Source organism: Ictalurus furcatus, chromosome 17 (genome assembly GCF_023375685.1).
Source record: "Ictalurus furcatus strain D&B chromosome 17, Billie_1.0, whole genome shotgun sequence".
Taxonomy (NCBI): domain Eukaryota; kingdom Metazoa; phylum Chordata; class Actinopteri; order Siluriformes; family Ictaluridae; genus Ictalurus; species Ictalurus furcatus.
In genome coordinates, this window is record NC_071271.1 from 16,812,057 (window position 1) to 16,834,607 (window position 22,551).

The following is a 22,551-nucleotide window of genomic DNA, read 5'->3' on the forward strand; positions in this document are numbered from 1 at the left end:
AGAATCGCTTTTTTTTACCCAGCCCTAATGATTATTAATGTGTATCAAAACATTGCACCAAACAAATGGTATTGATGCGTAGTTTGAGGTTTTCCCTGATCGAACACACCTGATCTAACACACCTGAGCCAGTTAATGAAGGACTTGATAAATAGCAGATCCTGTGTACTGAAACAGGAAAACTGTGTATGCAGTAGGTTTATCATGCTGCATGTGTAAATAGTCAGTAATTTTGAGGTAATCAGCATAGTCAGGTCTGGGCGGCAATCTTTCTTCTTGACACACCGCTAATCACACAAATGATTATCCTGAAGAACATCCTGAAGCCGAGTCTGTGTGTGAGTCACTACAGCAGGACAGTCTGACGTTGGTGAGAGAACTTTTCTTACTGTCTGATCCCACACCGTGGCCTTGGACAACACCTAACGCACATAGCTAGCTAACTACATGAGCTAGTCCATATGGGTCTCTAAAAACTGAAATACTGAGTTGATCACTTTATTTCTAGATCTAGATTTTATTTGAAGGGATATAGCGGATATCAAAGTAGCTTTATATTTTAAGCAGCAGAAAATGAACATTCCAGCATTGACTAGCTCACTGATCTACATCCTGGAGATCCAAGTTGTCATCTGGTAAAACTCACATACAACCCTGATCCATATAATCAGACTCGCTTATTATACGGAGTTGGATTAAGAAACTTTAATTCTGTAGGAAGATGACCTTAACGTACAATATGTAGGAATGAGCGTGCGTATAGTCTACATTACACCGTAAACAAGCACAACAAGAAAACTCATAACTAACATGACGGATCACCTGAGATGAGAAAATGTATAATAAAATCCTCAGCTATCCATCATCCAGCTGTGTTTATTAATGTGGAAAAGAAAAGGGGGAAACATTAGCTAGCATTAGCAAACATTAGCTTGCTTGCTAGCTAGCTGAGCAAGTTGCGAAGACGTGGGAGTCATGTGATTAAACACGGGGTTGCTAGATCTGGAGAATTAAAACTTAAGTTGGGTTGAAAGTCAAAAAAAATCACCCGGTTTAAATTTGAATACGATGCGATACAAGTCACTTTAGTAACCTTTGATCAGTATGTGACCAACTTTGTTCATAATCTGGGGTAGGCCTAAATTGTGAATAATAATAATACGTATTGATTGAATGTTGAACAGGGCAATTAAATGAATGGGTGAATAACAAATGTGCCATATGATTCCTATGAAGTCATTTTGAATTTCTCTCATTCAGTATATTGTTGCACAATCAGGCTTTGTACCATTATACCATTTTTCCTAAAGACTAAAACAAGTCCATCTGGCATTTTCGATCACTTGCAGTAGTGTGATTTTTAGTATTCATAGAAATATTGGCAGAAATAGTCAACATTGCTAACTGGACCTTTTGAGGAGAGAATGTCATAAATGGTTATGTTGAGGTTTATATTACCCCACCCAGCTTCCAGCAGAACAAACAATTGGCTCTATTGGTGCACTGACCCTGCCCTTCCAGAACATGATTACTAATGCTCAAATTATCACCGTCAAAACAATCTTTTGAACATTCAGGGAGCGGCAGTCTGACTTGTTACTCCTATTTATTTTTTGGTGAGTTGATGGTCCCAAGTCTCATTATGTATGTTCATAGAATTTTATATGGCATGTCTTTTCAGTACGGCATAGCTTCTTGTAGTAAAGCATTTTTAAAATGTGTAACCAGTCTCGAGTTAGTTCATGGGCTGACTAGGGGTAAAACTACAGTATGACTTTGGTTCATAATTACCCAATACTTGACAAGACCACTGAATCGGCCATGATACAATTTGATTTGAGCCTCTGAGCAAAATGTGGCCAAATTTGTTCACTTTGTTAATACATGAATGCTGATGTAGAGAGGGATTATTTTGAGTATCAGGTACAGCAAATCAACTTGCTACCCTATTCAATTATTTACACATCAATTAGAAAAGAGATTATTTTTTACACTATAGTAGTTTGTCCTTTTTTTGTAATCTATTTGATTGTTGCATTTGTTCAATTCCAATCACTGTCTTTTTAAATTGATGCATCAATCTAAATCAGCAGGTCGTTACACCCTAGAGCTGGCTTCTTCTATTTCTTTCAGCTGTACTACAACTTCAGAAGCCCTCATCCTTATAAATTACCTCAGGTTAGAAATACCAAAGACTAACCATTCTCCAGACTAAATAAATAACAGAAGCACAATGGAACGAGAGTTGGACTACTGCGCTCTTATGAAGGGGATTCAGGAGCTTGATTTCCAAGGGAATACAGTGCCAAGTGACCTTGTGCTAACAGGCAACCATGCCTTCCCACTCTCCATGAATCCAAGAGGTCAGGTCCTAATGGCTGCATCTCGCTATGGTCAGGGACGTATAGTAGTGTTGGGACATGAGGAGTATTTAACACGTTTCCCAGTCCTAGTTGAGAATGCCTTGACTTGGCTTATGCCGTCTGAGTCTGAAAGCACAACTGTAGGCATTCAAAAGGATCTCAGTTCAACTGCAGAGAACTTATCCTACTGTTCTATGAAAACCAAGGTAGGAGATTTCCAAGATGTCGGTTTAGCAGTCTATGTCACCGATGCCTACAGTGTCGAGTCATGTGCCAAAGAGTTAGTAGCCTTCCTTAAATCTGGAGGAGGCTTGCTCATTGCCGGTCAGGCTTGGAACTGGGCTCAATCCCATCCAGGAAAGAATACGTTACTCGACTTCCCCGGCAACAAAGTGTGCAGTGTGGCAGGAATCTATTTCTCAGAGCTTCCAGGGGAATGTGGCAAATTTCCTGTGCCCATGCAAATTCCCTCAAGCTGGTTGGCAGTGTCGTAAGTAAATCAAATGGAAGTTTTCCTTTTTGAAAAGTTTCTTGTAATTGTTCAAAATCTCACTTTGTTTGTCTGCTTATTTCCAGGATTGGTAAGGACTTCAAAGATGACCTGCATTTCCTACTACAAGGTGTTTCAGAGTTTGATGTTCGAGGTGGAGCTTCAGCATCTGAAGTGATGGCACATGGACCCTTAGCCTTTCCGATTGCACTTACCACATGTGGTAGAGCGTTCATTGCTGGGGCCTACTATGGACAGGGGAGAATAATTGTGGCCACCCATGAAGACTTCCTTGGTCGTGATTCACTGTCCAGCTTCTTGATCAACGCTATCCGCTGGCTTGATGAAGGACGCAAAGGGGTTATCGGAATCATGCCAGAACTTAAAGATGCCCATCGTGTTCTGAGCAAGTCAGGGCTAAATTGTCAATTCACTGGTTTTATGGAAGACCTCAGTGTCTTTGTCTGTACCTCCTACAATGATTCTCAACGTCACCAGATCCAGGAGTTTGTTGCAGAGGGTGGAGGTCTCATGATAGGAGGTCATGCTTGGTACTGGGCACAAACCAACCCTAACCGCAATGTGATGACCGATTACCCAGGAAACCGTATCCTCAATAAAATGGGACTGTGTCTCATTGGTAATACCTTGAAAGGTGACTTGTATAAAGTCCAGCAAATAAGGGAAGATGGGGAAGGTGGTACACCGGCATATCATTTCCGTGACTTGCTGCAGCGCTTTGCTGGCCATGCCATCCAGGGCCAGGATCTTAGTGCACATGACCAGGAATGTCTGCAGAAGCTGAGAAGTGATTGCACAAATTATCTGCACATGCAGGCTCATGACAGTGCTTCCTATACTTCAATGGTTTCACTGATCACAGATATGGTGAAAGAGGCAGGAGTTCCGCAAGTGTGTCATACATCTCCTGTTAAAAATACCAAAGATAAACTGTTGCTTCATGTGGGAAGTGAGGTGTACAAGGTGTGCAAAGATCCTGATGCACTTCTGCCATTCATCATCACCGACATACCCAACCTACCTACAGTGTCAAACGCGAGAGTCCGGATCAGTGCAGACACATCTGGTACAGATTCTCTTTTCGTTAATAGAAATTTAATTTCCTGTTTCAGATTGTATTTATTGAGTATACACTTCCCTAAAGCTGAGGTTTTAAGTTTTGCAACTGCTAGCTTAAGCTAACTTCTGCCAAACAATGATGGTTACACCATTAACTATCTGCAAAATAATTTGACAATGTCTAATGTTAAAAGCACTACACAGATAATGTTACTGAATTTATCTGCCACATACTGTACATTCCAAGTTTAAACATAATCGGTCATAACTAGGATCCAAATTTTAGTGAGGGACACACTTCTGCAATGTGGACCTAGATAATATACAGTACATCAATGTATGTTACATCAGTTGCAAATTCAAGTCTGTTATCCATTATCCTTCCATTGTTGCATAAATGCTATGAATCCAGTGAGACTGTTTGATTTTACTGAATGAAATATTTTGGCTTACAGGTCTAAATTAGCTAGCCTGTTCATTCCAGAATTGCATTACATGATACTGTGCCAAGGTGGCTTAGTGGTTCACATGTTTGCCTCACAGCTCAGAGGTTTGGTTCTTGCCTCTTCCCTGTGTGTGGAGTTTGCCTGTTCTCCCTGTGCTTCTGGGTACACTCCGGGCACTCTGTCCATAGTGCATGACTGGGTGTGTAATTGCACCCTGTGATGGGTTGGCACCCTGCCCAGGGTGTTGCCCACCGTATGCCCCAAGCTCCCTGGGATAGGCTCCAGGCTCTATGACCCTGTGTAGGTTAAGTGGATACTGTGCCATCAATACAAGAGTAAATAATGCACCATGTTCAGAGTTTGTTACTAATGAGTAATGTTGCACAATATAACACAGGTCAATTTTATTCAATTAACATTAAATGGTTTTTTTTTTTTTTTTTTTTTTTTTTTTTAATAGCCAGATAATGAGGTTGGAGCCCAACCTGATCAGTTAATGTTACTGCAACTAGCAAACTGACTTGATTAGCGAAGTTGCATGAAATAAACAATTCAGGCTCGCATTTTAAAAACCTCCAATTGCCCTCATATTCACTCTTATATTGTAGCTATGTCTGATGTTATCCTACAGTATATGCATTACTTATCTCTCACCAAAACAAATAGAACTAAACGTAATGAACAAAATTAAGCCTATGGGTAAAACTCGGCTGCTCTGGGGCCACTGCTGATCTAAATCACTGAACCATGTTATCAGGACACCACTGTTTCCAGTTTTAATTTGACAACTGGAGATATGCTACATGAGAAGTAAAAAATAAACCTTCCCATCTACCAAGAACCTGTGTCCTTGTGTCTAGTTTTAGTCAGGGATGTTGTACTCGGAGGCACTACATGTATGGTATTTATTAATTAGCTGAGCCTGTATAACATCCAGCTATAACTGTTACAGGTGGTGAAGAGTGGATAAGCACAGGTCTGTATCTTTCTCCTGGAATGAGGACTTACATTACAGTACCTAAAGAAATCAAAGGCAAAGGTTGGCAGGTACATGCGCTACTCGGTATATTACTCAGTATGTTATTTTAACATTTATATATTTACTGCAAGTTTGGAGATGCCTTTTTATATATTTGCAGGGAAAAGTAGAGAAAGTTAAGCTCATGTTTACACCATATGTCTACAGCTGCAGATTGGATGTCAAACAGATTGCTTGGGTGAGGCAGATGTTCTGAAACGCGCTCCTGTGGTGCACAAGCGGTTTCCTTTGGAGAGTGACATGCCGCAGATCTGGAATTTGTGGGGAGGCCTCATATACCTGATTGCACCACCCAAGAGCAAAGTGGCTGGGGTAGAGGTTATTGTACAGACGGCCGTCAAAGCACCATACTACAAGTCTGGTAAACTCATTTGTCACTTCCTTAACAGCAGCATTGAGGACTACTAGAACAGGAATTTTACTAAAATATTTTTAGCTGATTCTATGATTAGCTGATGGTGATCTGAAAAACATGAGCGAGTTTGGCGACATGTCACATTTCCATATGCAGACAAATCTCTTGTCTTCTCATTTGACCAATTTTCAGACTGCCTTTGAGCGTAAACTTGTAAAACTAACTGAAATAATCAAATTTGATAAGCTTTTTTTATTCTCTGAGCTAATTGGTGGATTGCTGGTCTGCATTTTGAGCATTTACCAACATTCTGTAGAATCAGGCGTGTAACAATCAGGCAGTTTGGACTGATGCATTGATTTAAAAGGCAGCAAGTGAAATTAATTGAAGAAATCATAAATTAACTATTACAATTGACTATTACAGAAAAAGAATACAGTTGGGGTGCAACTTAATATTCTTAATCTGATTTGTAAATGGGTTAGTGAGGCAATCTGTTCAGAACTCATGTATCAAATAATAAAATATCTTTCGTAGCAGATACAGCTTTCTGGCAAAATATCAATTCATTGCTGGAATTAACTCCTGCATATATGCTTCAGTCAGTGAAAATAACACTTCTAAGCCAGTTATCTTGGTGGTCAAGCATAAAATGCATCCAATACCAGAAGGTGTTTAAATGTTTGATTAGCATATGCTGGTAAACCATAAGCCATTTTAGTGTAACCAAATAAGTGAACTTAACACTTCCTCTCCAGGACAAACCAGTGTAGCAGACTGGGTGAAGAAGATCCGTAATGCACCAGCTCCTTGGGCAGAGCTCGAGTTTGAGAATATAATCATTACCTTACAGTCGGACATCATACGTAAACTGGACCGTCCTGATGAGGTGGCGGCTCTCTGGGATTCCATCATGAAGGGAGTGGCCGACTTGGCTGCAAAACCTGCCAAGTTTCCACGCAAGGAACGTTTTGTTGCCGATGTTCAGATCTCACACGGTTTGTACTGGGGAACTGTCAGTAGCACAAACATCTTAACTCGGGCTACTTGGATGGAGAAAGGTCTAGCATGACTGACTAACCAGGCTTCTCAATCCCCTGTCCTTTTGTAACAGGTTTCATGCATGCTGGCTACCCTGTAATGATTCACTCCGACTCTGCCGCAGCACTTCTGAACCCAGAGACCGCTCGTACACAGGGTATTTGGGGGGCCATTCATGAATTGGGGCATAATCAGCAGTGCTCGGTGTGGGAGTTCCCTCCAAATACCACAGAGTGCACCTGTAACCTGTGGTCGGTGTATGTGCATGAGGAGGTGCTGCGGGTTAACAGGGCAAAGGCTCATCCGAACATGTCTCCAGAAAACCGAAAGGCTCGAGCTGAGAATTATGCTAAGGGAGGCCGGAAGCTGGAAAACTGGAGTGTCTGGACAGCCCTGGAGACATACATGCAGGTAAACAACTACACGTTTTCTGATTGTTTATTTTACTGAATACAAATGAAGTATTTTGGTGAGAGGGTATTGATTTTGTATTTACATTCCTAATTACTGAATTAAGTTAAAGGTAATTAGAGTATAAAATAACGAGTTTCAGAGCCACCACTATAGGGGCAGTGGTGGCTCGATGGCTAAGGCTCTGGGTCTGATCAGAAAGTCAAGGGTTCAAGCCCCAGCACTGCCAAGTTGCACTGTTGGGCCCTTGATTAAGGCCCTTAATACTCTCTGCTCCAGCGGCACCATAATCACACCTGACTCTGCTCTGACCCCAACTACCTAAAAAGCAAAGAAGAATTTCACTGTGCTATAATGTATGTGACTCAAAAAGGCTGCTTCTTCCAAGTCAAAACTAACAAACTTACTCAGAATTGTCTCCATGATAAAATATGCATCTTTCATACATTTTTCATTTAAACCTTAAAAGTACTTTATACAAATCTTTTTTTTTTTTTTTTTTTTTTCTGGGGTTTTTTTTTTTGTCAACTATGATTGATCTTTAACTGAGTAAGATTTGAACACAATAGCCAGATGGAAGTATAGATTTTCTGTACCTTTTCCACTCCTGCCCCTTCTTACCTTAACCCATTTTGTTTCAGCTGCAAGATAAATTTGGCTGGGATGCTTTCAAGAAAGTCTTTGCAGCCTATCATGACGTCACTAACGTCCCAAACAATCGAGATGGAAAGATGAACTTGTACGCTGAAACATTCTCAAAGGCGGTGAACATGAATCTTGCTCCTTTCTTCGAAGCCTGGGGTTGGCCCATTCAGCCCAGCACTGAGGAAACACTCAGCAATCTGCCTACATGGCACGACCATCCCATGGCCCAGTATGCTTAATTCCCCGATCCCAGTATGCTTCTCATGGTGCACACACATCTTGGTGGGGGGTTTCCCCTTTTTTCTTTTTGGTGCTGGCTTGGGTATGAATGTAATGGTGATAAATATGAGTGAAAATATAATTCTCAGAGGTGCATAGATAGCTATCTCTACAATATAGTTGTTTATTAGATTACTGTATAACTGACATTATAAGCACATCATACTTGCAGCTAATCTCCTTTTGGATGCAAATATCTACAGCTATTCTGTAGAATCAGCCAGATCTATGCATGCCTTTTGCAAAATAAATAAATATTGAAATATAATGGCTATTCTGTGGTTATGTTGTCATTATCATGGTTTATATTTGAATTAACTTCATTACCAAGTAGATCCAAAAGTGTTTTCATTATTTAATTGAATTATTTTTAGACTTTATTTTAGGAACAGAAAAGTGGGGTCATCTTGAAACTGGTCTTAAATATTTACAGCACACTTTGTCTTGGGAGGGGAGATGTGTTTAAATAAAACCTTACCATGTCCCCCTGTTGAAGCTCAAAACGTGTGTGTGTGTGTGTGTGTGTGATTACAAACAAATTGTAAAAAAATTGAAAGGTAAAACCTAAGGGTTTTTTTTTTTTCTGAATTCATGGGCTGTAATATGAAATACAGAATTTCTTTTATTTTTAAGTTAATGTCCTTTTTTTTAAATTTTTTTTTTTTTAATGTGATAAAATCCACGATAGGTGGTGCTGTTATGTTCTGTACATCAATGATCTTGACGAATAAGCTGGTGTTGGAGTTAGGCATTGCCATGTGCTGACACTTAATATTTTCACTCTAAAATATACGAATAAGATAATAATCCCCAGATGGAGAAATTAGGGTATCACAGCAGCAGCCAAAAAAAGACAAAAAGAAAATGAATAGTTAAGAGATGGTAAGGCGAGCAATACAGGGATTTTATATGGAGAGTATATACAGGATCTATAAATATGTACAGACATGAGTGCAAATTCTATATACATTTTATATCTATATACACACATGAGCAGTGTATACAGCAAGCAACAATGTACAGTCCAACTATGCAAGTAGTTATCACATATGTACAATACTATATACATATTGCAGCTGTATGGTATGAACAGTGTGGACATAAGAAAAGCTTTGAAGCAGTGATGTGATTTGTGAGCAGTGCAAAAAGTACAGTATGGTACCCATATGAAAGCAGTGTATTTGTAGTGTAGTCAAAAATAAGGTCAAGGGAGGGAGTAGCAAGGTGTTGAACAGCCTGATGGCTGTCCGGCACAAAGGAACATCTGAAGCGTTCCGTCTTGCACCTGGGGGGGATGAGCCTGTGGCCGAAGGTGCTCTCCATCTGCCACAACTCAGCATACAGTGGATGAAGAGGATTTCCCAAAATGCACCTGATTTTGTTTCTTATTCTCTTCTCCACCACTGTCTCCAGATTGTCCAGTTTGTGACCAACAACAAAGCTGGACTTCTTCACTAACTTGTTGAGTTTGTCAGCCTCCCCAGCCTTAATTCCACCTCCCCAGCATGTCACAGCAAAGAACAGGGCACTGGCTACTACAGACTGATAGAACATCTGCAGTAGCTTGCTGCTCACATCAAACGACCTGAGCCTCCTTAGAAAGAACAGTCTGCTCTGTCCCTTCCGGTAGAGAGCTTCAGTGTTTTCCGACCAGTCCAGCTTGCTGTTGATGTGCACTCCCAGGAACTTGTACGAGTCCACCATCTCCATTTTCTCCCCCTGGATGGTAATAGGTGTTGGGGGCTTTCTGTTTCGGCGGAAGTCCACTGTCAGTTCTTTGGTCTTGCCGATGTTGAGCTGAAGGTGGTTTTCCTCAGACCATCTGACAAAGCTCTAAACTACGCCTCTGTACTCCTCCTCCTTATTTTCACTGATGCAGCCCACGATGGAGGAGTCATCAAACAACCTGAGACAGGCCGCACTGGTGCTGCTGTCCTCATTCCTCCTTATGAAGTAGCAGGAAAATAAAAAATAAAAATGGAAAAAAAACCCCACCAACGATCATTTATCAGTCTACACTGTAGAACTATTAGGAGTTCTATTGGTACTGCAGAGGTTGGGGGGAAAATATCAGCAGAACTAAAATGTCATTATAGTTTGTGATAGTCTATCTGCACTATCAAATATACAGTCTGGGAAAACATGTAGATACTGTTTACCAAATACTTCATCTGCCTCTCATACTCCATGCTAGGGGGCTGAATGTCCCCTTTTGGGTTCCTGAACATGTAGGGGTGGAAGGAAATGAAACTGTGGATGTACCGGCAAAACATCGATAAAGCATGAAACAGTTTATAAAGTACCATTAAGTAGAGCAGAGATTAAAACCATTATAAAGGGAGACACGCATAAAATATGGCAGGAATACTGGTACATAGCTGACACCTATATAATATACTTATATATGTATGTGCATGTGTGTGTGTGTATGTATGTATGTATGTGTGTGTATATATATATATATATATATATATATATATATATATATATATATATATATATATACACACACACACACACACACACACATACACACAATATGATATACAAAAACTAATAGGCATGAGTAAATGAGGCAGGGCAGGAACCCAAAGAAAGAGATGATAACTACATCTTTTAGAACAGGTAATTCTGGCTTAAATCTAACATCACACAGAATAAGAAAACATCCCACTGGACTCTGCACACATTCCAATACACAAGAGACGGTAAAACGCATTCTGTTAGACTACAAAAGATATGAGGACGTAAGAACTGAGCTAGAGATGCAAATTGGAAAGCAAAACATGACACTAGAGAACTTGTTGGAAAAAACAACTGGAAAAGTGCACCGTTCCCTAAAAAATTATCTGAAAAATACTGGGATAAATGAGAGACTTCAGTAATTCAATTCAAATTTGATTAATTATCAATATTTCATTTAAAATGTTAGTTTTGCAGACATGGAATCCATGTTTTAATATAAATGCTTGTAACGGAAACCCTCCTACTTAGCTATATTACTGAAATACACAATTATTTTAACAGAAGGGCCCACACAATTATGTTTAATTACTTCTCACTTTAACTTTGAGTAAAAAAACATTGTAACAAGTAATCATAAACACGTGCATACAATGCACACAAGGTAACCACAAATTGCACAATGCACATTACTGTAAAAATTAAATAAAAACATTGTAAACATGCAACAGTGAAATTGATTAACAACTTGAAACTTTTAAGAAATAAAACCGTTTCAAAATCCAAAAACATGAAAGATGGCGACATCTCAGGACGAGAGGCGAACTACAGATATTATTCACATCCTCTCAAGTAAAGCACGCGCATCAATATTAATAATATAATAGTTATATTTTCTAAAATATATATCACTTCGTTAAATTGAAGATCGATTAAAATGGGAGAATCGTTTTTTTTTGTTTTTTTTGTTTTACCCAGCCCTAATAATTATTCATGTGTATCAAAACATTGCACCAAACGGTATTGATGCGTAGTTTGAGGTTTTCCCTGATCTAACACACCTGATCCAGCTAATGAAGGACTTGATAAATAGCAGATCCTGTGCACTGAAACAGGAAAACTGTGTATGCAGTAGGTTTATCATGCTGCATGTGTAAATAGTCAGTAATGTTGAGGTAATCAGCATTGTCAGGTCTGGGCGGCAGTCTTTCTCCTTGACAAACCTCTGATCACACAAATGATTATCCTGAAGAACATCCTGAAGCCGAGTCTGTGTGCGAGTCACTACAGCAGGACAGTCTGATGTTGGTGAGAGAACTTTCTTACTGTCTGATCCACGCCGCGGCCTTGGACAACACCTAACGCACGTAGCTAGCTAACTACATGAGCTAGTCCATATGGGTCTCTAAAAACTGAAATACTGAGTTGATCACTTTATTTCTAGATCTAGATTTTATTTGACGGGATCTAGCGGATATCAAAGTAGCTTTATATTTTAAGCAGCAGAAAATGAACATTCCAGCATTGACTAGCTCACTGATCTACATCCTGGAGATCCAAGTTATCATCTGATAAAACTCACATACAACCCTGATCCATATAATCAGACTCACTTATTATACGGAGTTAGATTAAGAAACTTTAATTCTGTAGGAAGATGACCTTAACGTACAATATGCAGGAATGAGCGTGCGTATATTCTACATTACACCGTAAACAAGCACAACAACAAACAAGAAAACTCATAACATGACAGTTCACCTGAGATGAGAAAATGTATATTAAAAAAAACGTCTCAGCTATCCATCATACAGCTGTGTTTATTAATGCGGAAAAGAAAAGCGGGGGGAAACATTAGCTAGCTTGTTCAGCTAGCTAGCTAGCTGAACAAGTTGCGAAGACATGGGGGTCATGTGATTAAACACGGAGTTGCCAGATCAGGAGAATTAAAACTTGGGTTGAAACTTTTTTTTTTTTTTTAAATCACCAGTTTTAAATTTGGATACGATGCGATACAGTTCAATTTAGTAACCTTTGATCAGTATGTGACCAACTTTGTTCTTAATCTGGGGTAGGCCTAACTGTTATTATTAAGGACTACTTTATATATCGGTGTTATGGGAAAATCCCCTTGCTAGCCTATTTACAAGTTTAAATATTTTACAGACCAGCTGTCTGTCCTTTTTTCACTAATCAGGTATAATTGTTTTATCATTTTTGTCTCAATTAACTTCAATTGATGCCTTTTAAGTATAGATCAAGCATCAATCCAGACCATCTGATCTTTACACCCTAGTATTTACACTGTAGACAAATTCTATGTCTGTTCTAAATATTCTGTAGAACTTCTACATTGCATTGTTTATTGAGTTAGTGTAGTTATTCTACTGCACAACAACTTTGAAGTAATGCATCTACAGGTATTTTGAAGAATTAATTTTTTTCACTCTCTACCACAGCAGGTTTTATTGTTTTGGTTGACTCCACCTCCCCAGAACAACAAGCTATTATGCTCACATACCTTTCATTATTCACCTCATGCTCCACCTAACCACATGCTTAGCTTTTATTCATAATTACTGCCTCATCTTCCTGGCTCTTTTTGAGAGCTTGTTGTGTTTTTTTGTCTTGCTCGTGTTCTGGGTTGCTGACAGTGTGAAGAAAACGCTTCATCTTCAACCTCTCTGCTATTCATTCCTACAAGGTGAGTATACTTTCAATTGACATATCTGAGCCAAGTGCATGCTAATGTCTGGTGTAGAATGTCTGCTGTTTATAATGCACAGCTCTTTGTTTGCTGTGGGATTAAGGTGAAACTGGATGTGTTGGTTTGTTGGCCCTTTTTTTTGGCTACCATCAGCATGCTGTGTGATAGAATGACTAAAACAATTATTTACAAAGTATCAAAAGGATCTTCAACTGAAAGTTACATTTATTCAAAGATTACTGTGCTTAGACAAGAGAAGCACATCCAGTTTATATCCTATTTTGTTGTTATACATATTGTGTTGATTGAATGTTGAACAGGGCAGTTAAATGAATGGGTGAATGACAAATGTGCAATATGAGTCATATGAAATGATTTTGAATTTCTTTCAGTATACTGTTGCACAATCAGGCTTTGTACCATATACCATTTTCCCTAAATACTAAAACAAGTCTATTTTGGCATTTTTGATCACTTGCAGTAGTGTGACTTTTAGTATTCATAGAAATATCCGCAGAAATGGTCAACATTGCTAACTGGACCTTTTGAGGAGAGAATGTCATAAATGGTTATGTTGAGAGGTTTATATTACCCCACCCAGCTTCCAGCAGAACAAACAATTGGCTCTATTGGTGCACTGACCCTGCCCTTCCAGAACATGATTACTAATGCTCAAATTAACACCGTCAAAACAATCTTTTGAACATTCAGGGAGCGGCAGTCTGACTTGTTACTCCTACTTATTTTTTGGTGAGTTGATGGTCCCAAGTCTCATTATGTATGTTCATAGAATTTTATATGGCATGTCTTTTCAGTACTGCATAGCTTCTTGTAGTAAAGCATTTTTAAAATGTGTAACCAGTCTCAAGTTAGTTCATGGGCTGACTAGGGGTAAAACTACAATATGACTTTCATTCATAACTATTCAATATTTGACAAGACCACTGAATCTGCCATATACAATTTGATTTGAGCCTCTGAGCAAAATGTGACCAAATTTATTCACTTTAATACATAATGCTGATGTAGAGAGGGATTATTTTAGTATCAGTTATGGCAAATGAACTTGCTAGCTTATTCAATTATTTACACATCACTTAGAAAAGAGATTATTTTTTACACTATAGTAGTTTGTTTTTGGGGTGTTTTTTGTAATGATCCATTTGATTGTTGCATTTGTTCAATTCCAATCACTGCCTTTTTAAATTGATGCATCAATCTAAATCAGCAGGTCGTTACACCCTAGGGCTGGCTGTGTTCTGAAATGTGACCATTCTTGCTGCTTCTATTTCTTTCAGCTGTACTACAACTTCAGAAGCCCTCATCCTTATAAATTACCTCAGGCTAGAAATACCAAAGACCAACCATTCTCCAAACTAAATAAATAACAGAAGCACAATGGAACGAGAGTTGGACTACTGCGCTCTTATGAAGGGGATTCAGGAGCTTGATTTCCAAGGGAATACAGTGCCAAGTGACCTTGTGCTAACAGGCAACCATGCCTTCCCACTCTCCATGAATCCAAGAGGTCAGGTCCTAATGGCTGCATCTCGCTATGGTCAGGGACGTATAGTAGTGTTGGGACATGAGGAGTATTTAACACGTTTCCCAGTCCTAGTTGAGAATGCCTTGACTTGGCTTATGCCGTCTGAGTCTGAAAGCACAACTGTAGGCATTCAAAAGGATCTCAGTTCAACTGCAGAGAACTTATCCTACTGCTCTATGAAAACCAAGGTAGGAGATTTCCAAGATGTCGGTTTAGCAGTCTATGTCACCGATGCCTACAGTGTCGAGTCATGTGCCAAAGAGTTAGTAGCCTTCCTTAAATCTGGAGGAGGCTTGCTCATTGCCGGTCAGGCTTGGAACTGGGCTCAATCCCATCCAGGAAAGAATACGTTACTTGGCTTCCCCGGCAACAAAGTGTGCAGTGTGGCAGGAATCTATTTCTCAGAGCTTCCAGGGGAATGTGGCAAATTTCTTGTGCCCATGCAAATTCCCTCAAGCTGGTTGGCAGTGTCGTAAGTAAATCAAATGGAAATTTTCCTTTTTGAAAAGTTTCTTGTAATTGTTTAAAATCTCACTTTGTTTGTCTGCTTATTCCCAGGATTGGTAAGGACTTCAAAGATGACCTGCATTTCCTACTACAAGGTGTTTCAGAGTTTGATGTTCGAGGTGGAGCTTTAGCATCTGAAGTGATGGCACATGGACCCTTAGCCTTTCCGATTGCACTTACCACATGTGGTAGAGCGTTCATTGCTGGGGCCTACTATGGACAGGGGAGAATAATTGTGGCCACCCATGAAGGCTTCCTTGGTCGTGATTCACTGTCTAGCTTCTTGATCAACGCTATCCGCTGGCTTGATGAAGGACGTAAAGGGGTTATTGGAATCATGCCAGAACTTAAAGATGCCCATCGTGTTCTGAGCAAGTCAGGGCTAAATTGTCAATTCACTGGATTTAGGGAAGACCTCAGTGTCTTTGTCTGTACCTCCTACAATGATTCTCAACGTCACCAGATCCAGGAGTTTGTAGCAGAGGGTGGAGGTCTCATGATAGGAGGTCATGCTTGGTACTGGGCACAAACCAACCCTAACCGCAATGTGATGACCGATTACCCAGGAAACCGTATCCTCAATAAAATGGGACTGTGTCTCATTGGTAATACCTTGAAAGGTGACTTGTATAAAGTCCAGCAAATAAGGGAAGATGGGGAAGGTGGTACACCGGCATATCATTTCCGTGACTTGCTGCAGCGCTTTGCTAGCCATGCCATCCAGGGCCAGGATCTTAGTGCACGTGACCAGGAATGTCTGCAGAAGCTGAGAAATGATTGCACAAATTATCTGCGCATGCAGGCTCATAAAAGTGCTTCCTATACTTCAATGGTTTCACTGATCACAGATATGGTGAAAGAGGCAGGAGTTCCACAAGTGTGTCATAAATGCCCTGTTAAAAATACCAAAGATAAACTGTTGCTTCATGTGGGAAGTGAGGTGTACAAGGTGTGCAAAGATCCTGATGCACTTCTGCCATTCATCATCACCGACATACCCAACCTACCTACAGTGTCCAACGCGAGAGTCCGGATCAGTGCAGACACATCTGGTACAGATTCTCTTTTTGTTAATAGAAATTTAATTTCCTGTTTTCAGATTGTATTTATTGAGCATACACTTCCCTAAAGCTGAGGTTTTAAGTTTTGCAACTGCTAGCTTAAGCTAACTTCTGCCAAACAATGATGGTTACACCATTAACTATCTGCAAAATAATTTAACAATGTCTAATGTTAAAAGCACTACACAATGTTATTGAATTTTATATCTGCCACATACTGTACATTTCAAGTTTAAACATACTCAGGGTCATAACTAGGATCCAAATTTTAGTGAGGGACACATTTCTGCAATGTGGACCTAGATAATATACAGTACATCAATATGAATGTTACATCAGTTGCTTAATTCATCTGTTATCCATTATCCTTCCATTGTTGCATAAATGCTATGAATCCAGTGAGACTGTTTGATTTTACTGAATGAAATATTTTGGTTTACAGGCCTAAATTAGCTAGCCTGTTCATTCCAGAATTGCATTACATGATACTGTGCCAAGGTGGCTTAGTGGTTCACACGTTTGCCTCACAGCTCAGAGGTTTGGTTCTTGCTTCTTCCCTGTGTGTGGAGTTTGCATGTTCTCCCTGTGCTTCTGGGTACACTCCGGGCACTCTGTCCATAGTGCATGACTGGGTGTGTGATTACACCCTGTGATGGGTTGGTACCCTGTCCAGGGTGTTGCCCACCATGTGCCCCGAGCTTCCTGGGATAGGCTCCAGGCTCTGTGACTCTGTGTAGGTTAAGTGGATACTGTGCCATCAATACAAAAGTAAATAATGCACCATGTTCAGAGTTTGTTACTAATGAGTAATGTTACACAATATAAAAGGTCAATTTTAATTCAATTAACATTAAATGTTTTTTTAATTTTTTTTTTATAGCCAGATAATGAGGTTGGAGCCCAACCTGATCAGTTAATGTTACTGCAACTAGCAAACTGACTTGATTAGCGAAGTTGCATGAAATAAATAAAGAAAAATTCAGGCTCGCGTTTTAAAAACCTCCAATTGCCCTCATATTCACTCTTATATTGTAGCTATGTCTGATGTTATCCTACAGTATATGCATTACTTATCTCTCACCAAAACAAATAGAAAGAAACGAAATGAGCAAAATTAAGCCTATGGGCAAAACTCGGCTGCTCTGGGGTCACTGCTGATCTAAATCACTAAACCATGTTATCAGGACACCACTGTTTCCACTTTTAATTTGACAACTGGAGATATGCTACATGAAGTAAAAAATAAAAACATCCCAAACTACCCAGAGCCTGTGTCCAGTTTTAGCCGGGGATGTTGTATTCTGAGGCACTACATGTATGGTATTTAGTAATTAGCTGAGCCTGTATAACATCCAGCTATAACTGTTACAGGTGGTGAAGAGTGGATAAGCACAGGTCTGTATCTTTCTCCTGGAATGAGGACTTACATTACAGTACCTGAAGAAATCAAAGGCAAAGGTTGGCAGGTACTTGCACTACTCAGTATATTGTTCAGTATGTTATAATTTTAACATAATATATTTGCTGAAAATTAGGAGATGCCTTTATATATTTGCAGGAAAAGTAGAGAAAGTTAAGCTCATGTTTACACCATATGTCTACAGCTGCAGATTGGATGTCAAACAGATTGCTTGGGTGAGGCAGATGTTCTGAAACGCGCTCCTGTGGTGCACAAGCGGTTTCCTTTGGGGAGTGACATGCCGCAGATCTGGAATTTGTGGGGAGGCCTCATATACCTGATTGCACCACCCAAGAGCAAAGTGGCTGGGGTAGAGGTTATTGTACAGACGGCCGTCAAAGCACCATACTACAAGTCTGGTAAACTCATTTGTCACTTCCTTAACAGCAGCATTGAGGACTACTACTAGAACAGGAATTTACTAAAATATTTTTAGCTGATCCTATGATTAGCTGATGATCTGGAAAAACAACCTGAGCAAGTTTGGTGACATGTCACATTTCCATATGCAGACAAATCTCTTGTCTTCTCAATTGACCAATATTCAGACTGCCTTTGAGCATAAAATTGTAAAACTAACTGAAATCAAATTTGATAAAGCTTTTTTTTTTTTTTTTTTTTTTTTTTTTTTTTTTTTTTGTCCCCCATCCTCCCCACCCCCGGATTGTTGGTCTGCATTTTGGGCATTTACCAACATATTCTGTAGAATCAGGCGTGTAACAATCAGGCAGTTTGGACTGATGCATTGATTTAAAAGGCAGCAAGTGAAATTAATTGAAGAAATCATAAATTAACTATTACAATTGACTATTACAGAAAAAGAATACAGTTGGGGTGCAACTTAATATTCTTAATCTGATTTGTAAATGGGTTAGTGAGGCAATCTGTTCAGAACTCATGTATCAAATAATAAAATATCTTTCGTAGCAGATACAGCTTTCTGGCAAAATATCAATTCATTGCTGGAATTAACTCCTGCATATATGCTTCAGTCAGTGAAAATAACACTTCTAAGCCAGTTATCTTGGTGGTCAAGCATAAAATGCATCCAATACCAGAAGGTGTTTAAATGTTTGATTAGCATATGCTGGTAAACCATAAGCCATTTTAGTGTAACCAAATAAGTGAACTTAACACTTCCTCTCCAGGACAAACCAGTGTAGCAGACTGGGTGAAGAAGATCCGTAATGCACCAGCTCCTTGGGCAGAGCTCGAGTTTGAGAATATAATCATTACCTTACAGTCGGACATCATACGTAAACTGGACCGTCCTGATGAGGTGGCGGCTCTCTGGGATTCCATCATGAAGGGAGTGGCCGACTTGGCTGCAAAACCTGCCAAGTTTCCACGCAAGGAACGTTTTGTTGCCGATGTTCAGATCTCACACGGTTTGTACTGGGGAACTGTCAGTAGCACAAACATCTTAACTCGGGCTACTTGGATGGAGAAAGGTCTAGCATGACTGACTAACCAGGCTTCTCAATCCCCTGTCCTTTTGTAACAGGTTTCATGCATGCTGGCTACCCTGTAATGATTCACTCCGACTCTGCCGCAGCACTTCTGAACCCAGAGACCGCTCGTACACAGGGTATTTGGGGGGCCATTCATGAATTGGGGCATAATCAGCAGTGCTCGGTGTGGGAGTTCCCTCCAAATACCACAGAGTGCACCTGTAACCTGTGGTCGGTGTATGTGCATGAGGAGGTGCTGCGGGTTAACAGGGCAAAGGCTCATCCGAACATGTCTCCAGAAAACCGAAAGGCTCGAGCTGAGAATTATGCTAAGGGAGGCCGGAAGCTGGAAAACTGGAGTGTCTGGACAGCCCTGGAGACATACATGCAGGTAAACAACTACACGTTTTCTGATTGTTTATTTTATTGAATACAAATGAAGTATTTTGGTGAGAGGGTATTGATTTGTATATTTACATTCCTAATTACTGAATTAAGTTAATTAAAGGTAATTATAGAGTATAAAATAACTAGAGTTTCAGAGCCACCACTATAGGGGCAGTGGTGGCTCAATGGCTAAGGCTCTGGATCTGATCAGAAAGTCAGGGGTTCAAGCCCCAGCACTGCCAAGCTGCACTGTTGGGCCCTTGATTAAGGCCCTTTTACCCCCCCCCAGTCAAGACTGTCTTAGTCTCACTTGTTCTTCATACATTAATGTTACTTTGTTGGAAAATAATGAGATTTGTGCACATTTAAACTTTTTTTTTTTTTTTTTTTTAAATCCACTTTCATATGAATCAGATTGTAAAATGTTTTGGACCCAAACTACACCACTAACTCTAATCATAACCTACATTCCTTTCTGTACAAACTGAAAAATGCAGTTATGAAACTATCATGACTTCTAATTATTTGGTCAAATCATGTATCTTTTTTTGTTTGTTTGTTTTTGTCAAGTATGATTGATCTTTAACTGAGTAAGATTTGAACACACTAGCCAGATGGAAGTATAGATTTTCTGTACCTTTTCCACTCCTGCCCCTTCTTACTGTAACCTATTTTGTTTCAGCTGCAAGATAAATTTGGCTGGGATGCTTTCAAGAAAGTCTTTGCAGCCTATCATGGCATCACTAACGTCCCAAACAATCGAGATGGAAAGATGAACTTGTACGCTGAAACATTCTCAAAGGCGGTGAACATGAATCTTGCTCCTTTCTTCAAAGCTTGGGGTTGGCCCATTCAGCCCAGCACTGAGGAAACACTCAGCAATCTGCCTACATGGCATGACCATCCCATGACCCAGTATGCTTAATTCCCCAATCCCAGTATGCTTGTCACAGTGCACACACATCTTGGTGGGGGGTTCCCCTTTTTTCTTTTTGGTGCTGGCTTGGGTATGAATGTAATGGTGATAAATATAAACATGAGTGAAAAATAATTCTGAGGTGCATATATATCTATCTCTACATGATATAGTTGTGTTTATTAGATTACTGTATAACTGACACATTATAAGCACATCATACTTGCAGCTAATCTCCTTTTGGATGCAAATATCTATAGCTATTCTGTAGAATCAGCCAGATCTATGCATGCTGTTTACAAAATAAATATTGAAATATAATGGCTATACTGTGGTTATGTTGTCATTATCAGTCATGGTTTAGATATGAATTAACTTCATTACCAAGTAGATCTAAAAGTGTTTTCATTATTTAATTGAATTATTTTGTTTTTATTTTAGCATGGGATATGAGAAACAGGAAAGTGGGGTCATCTTGAAACTGGTGTCAAATATTTACAGCACTGTTTGTGCTGGGAGGGGGGACATGTATAAATAAAACCCTACCATGTCCCTCTGTTTAAGCTCAAAACATTATTGCATGTTATTCTTTTAGTACCTTAGTGGTTGTGTTTGGAAGTTTGTGTATGACCATTACAAACAAATGGTAAAAAATTCAATTAAAAGGTAAGACAGGGTTTGTTTGTTTTTTTTTTTAAAATGTGATGAACTCCAAGATAGGTGGTGCTGTTCTGTACATCAATGATCCTGAAGAATAAGCTGCTGTTGCTCTGAGTGGGGTTAGGTGTTGCTATGTGCTGACACTTTCTTAATATTTTCACTCTAAAATATACGAAGAAGATAATACTTTATTAATCCCCAAATGGAGAAATTAGGGTGTCACAGCAGCAGCCAAAAAGGCAAAAAGAAAGAGCTAAGAGAGTAAGTAGAACAATACAGGATATATAAAGAGTGTAGATACAGGATGTACAAATATGTACAGACATGAGTGCAAATTATATATATATATATATATATATAAAATTATATGAGCAGTGTATATATAAAGTAAGCAACAATGTACAGTCCAACTATGCAAGTAGCCCATGTACATATCACATATGTACAGTATGTACAATACTATATACATATTGCAGCTGTATGATATGATCAGTGTGGACATATGAGAAGCTTTGACACAGTGATGTGATTTGTGAGCAGTGTAAAAAGTACAGTATGGTACCCATATGAAAGCAGTGTATTTGTAGTGTAGTCAAAAGTAAGGTCAAGGAAGGGGATGGCTAGGTGTTGTACAGCCTCATGGCTGTCGGCACAAAGGAACATCTGAAGCGTTCTGTCTTGCACCTGGGGGGGATGAGCCTGTGGCTGAAGGTGCTCTCCATCTGCCGTAGCTCAACATAAAGTGGATGAAGAGGATATCCCAAAATGGACCTGATTTTGTTTCTTATCCTCTTCTCCACCACTGTCTCCAGATTGTCCAGTTTGTGACCAACAACAGAGCTGGACTTCGTCCCTTACTTGAGTTTGTCAGCCTCCCTTGCTTTAATTCCACCTCCCCAGCATGTCACAGCAAAGAACAGGGCACTGGCTACTACAGACTGATAGAACATCTGCAGTAGCTTGCTGCTCACGTCAAACGACCTGAGCCTCCTTAGAAAGTACAGTCTGCTCTGTCTTGTCCGGTAGAGAGCTTCAGTGTTTTCCAACCTGTCCAGCTTGCTGTTGATTATGCACTCTCAGGAACTTGTACGAGTCCACCATCTCTATTTTCTCCCCCTGGATGGTAATAGGTTTTGGGGGCTTTCTGTTTCGGAGGAAGTCAACTATCAGTTCTTTGGCTTTGCCAATGTTGAGCTGAAGGTGGTTTTCCTCAGACCATCTGACAAAGCTCTCCACTACGCCTCT

The 22,551-nt window shown here is 39.7% G+C and overlaps 2 protein-coding genes across 3 annotated transcripts; both read left to right on the forward strand.

The window, feature by feature from the left end:
* The first annotated feature begins 58 nt into the window (after window positions 1–58).
* On the forward strand, window positions 59–9,033 carry LOC128621642 (TRPM8 channel-associated factor homolog). Its single transcript, XM_053647562.1, has 8 exons — window positions 59–370; window positions 2,134–2,853; window positions 2,940–3,940; window positions 5,332–5,426; window positions 5,566–5,779; window positions 6,532–6,771; window positions 6,888–7,225; window positions 7,867–9,033. The coding sequence occupies exons 2-8, from the start codon at window positions 2,234–2,236 to the stop codon at window positions 8,107–8,109; spliced, it is 2,751 nt and encodes a 916-aa protein (XP_053503537.1). The 5' UTR covers window positions 59–370; window positions 2,134–2,233; the 3' UTR covers window positions 8,110–9,033.
* A 1,637-nt stretch (window positions 9,034–10,670) lies between these two features.
* LOC128621596 (TRPM8 channel-associated factor homolog) lies at window positions 10,671–21,555 on the forward strand. Of its 2 annotated transcripts, XM_053647472.1 has the most exons (9): window positions 10,671–11,920; window positions 13,267–13,316; window positions 14,618–15,337; window positions 15,424–16,424; window positions 17,805–17,899; window positions 18,038–18,251; window positions 19,041–19,280; window positions 19,397–19,734; window positions 20,413–21,555. In XM_053647472.1, exons 3-9 carry the CDS (start codon window positions 14,718–14,720, stop codon window positions 20,653–20,655), a joined length of 2,751 nt encoding a protein of 916 aa, XP_053503447.1. In that variant the 5' UTR covers window positions 10,671–11,920; window positions 13,267–13,316; window positions 14,618–14,717; the 3' UTR covers window positions 20,656–21,555. The 2 variants fall into 2 exon arrangements, with proteins under 2 accessions (XP_053503447.1, XP_053503448.1); XM_053647473.1 differs by lacking the exons at window positions 10,671–11,920; window positions 13,267–13,316 and adding an exon at window positions 13,345–14,069.
* Window positions 21,556–22,551: the final 996 nt, after the last annotated feature.

What these genes read in the sequence shown, in the direction of transcription:
- LOC128621642 (XM_053647562.1), top strand. Translation starts at nt 2,234, where the DNA reads ATGGAACGAGAGTTGGACTACTGCGCTCTTATGAAGGGGATTCAGGAG. An exon ending in TCAAGCTGGTTGGCAGTGTC is followed by an intron (nt 2,854 to 2,939) that starts GTAAGTAAATCA and finishes GCTTATTTCCAG; the next exon opens with GATTGGTAAGGACTTCAAAG. An exon ending in AGCACCATACTACAAGTCTG is followed by an intron (nt 5,780 to 6,531) that starts GTAAACTCATTT and finishes CTTCCTCTCCAG; the next exon opens with GACAAACCAGTGTAGCAGAC.
- LOC128621596 (XM_053647472.1), top strand. Translation starts at nt 14,718, where the DNA reads ATGGAACGAGAGTTGGACTACTGCGCTCTTATGAAGGGGATTCAGGAG. An exon ending in TCAAGCTGGTTGGCAGTGTC is followed by an intron (nt 15,338 to 15,423) that starts GTAAGTAAATCA and finishes GCTTATTCCCAG; the next exon opens with GATTGGTAAGGACTTCAAAG. An exon ending in CCCTGGAGACATACATGCAG is followed by an intron (nt 19,735 to 20,412) that starts GTAAACAACTAC and finishes ATTTTGTTTCAG; the next exon opens with CTGCAAGATAAATTTGGCTG.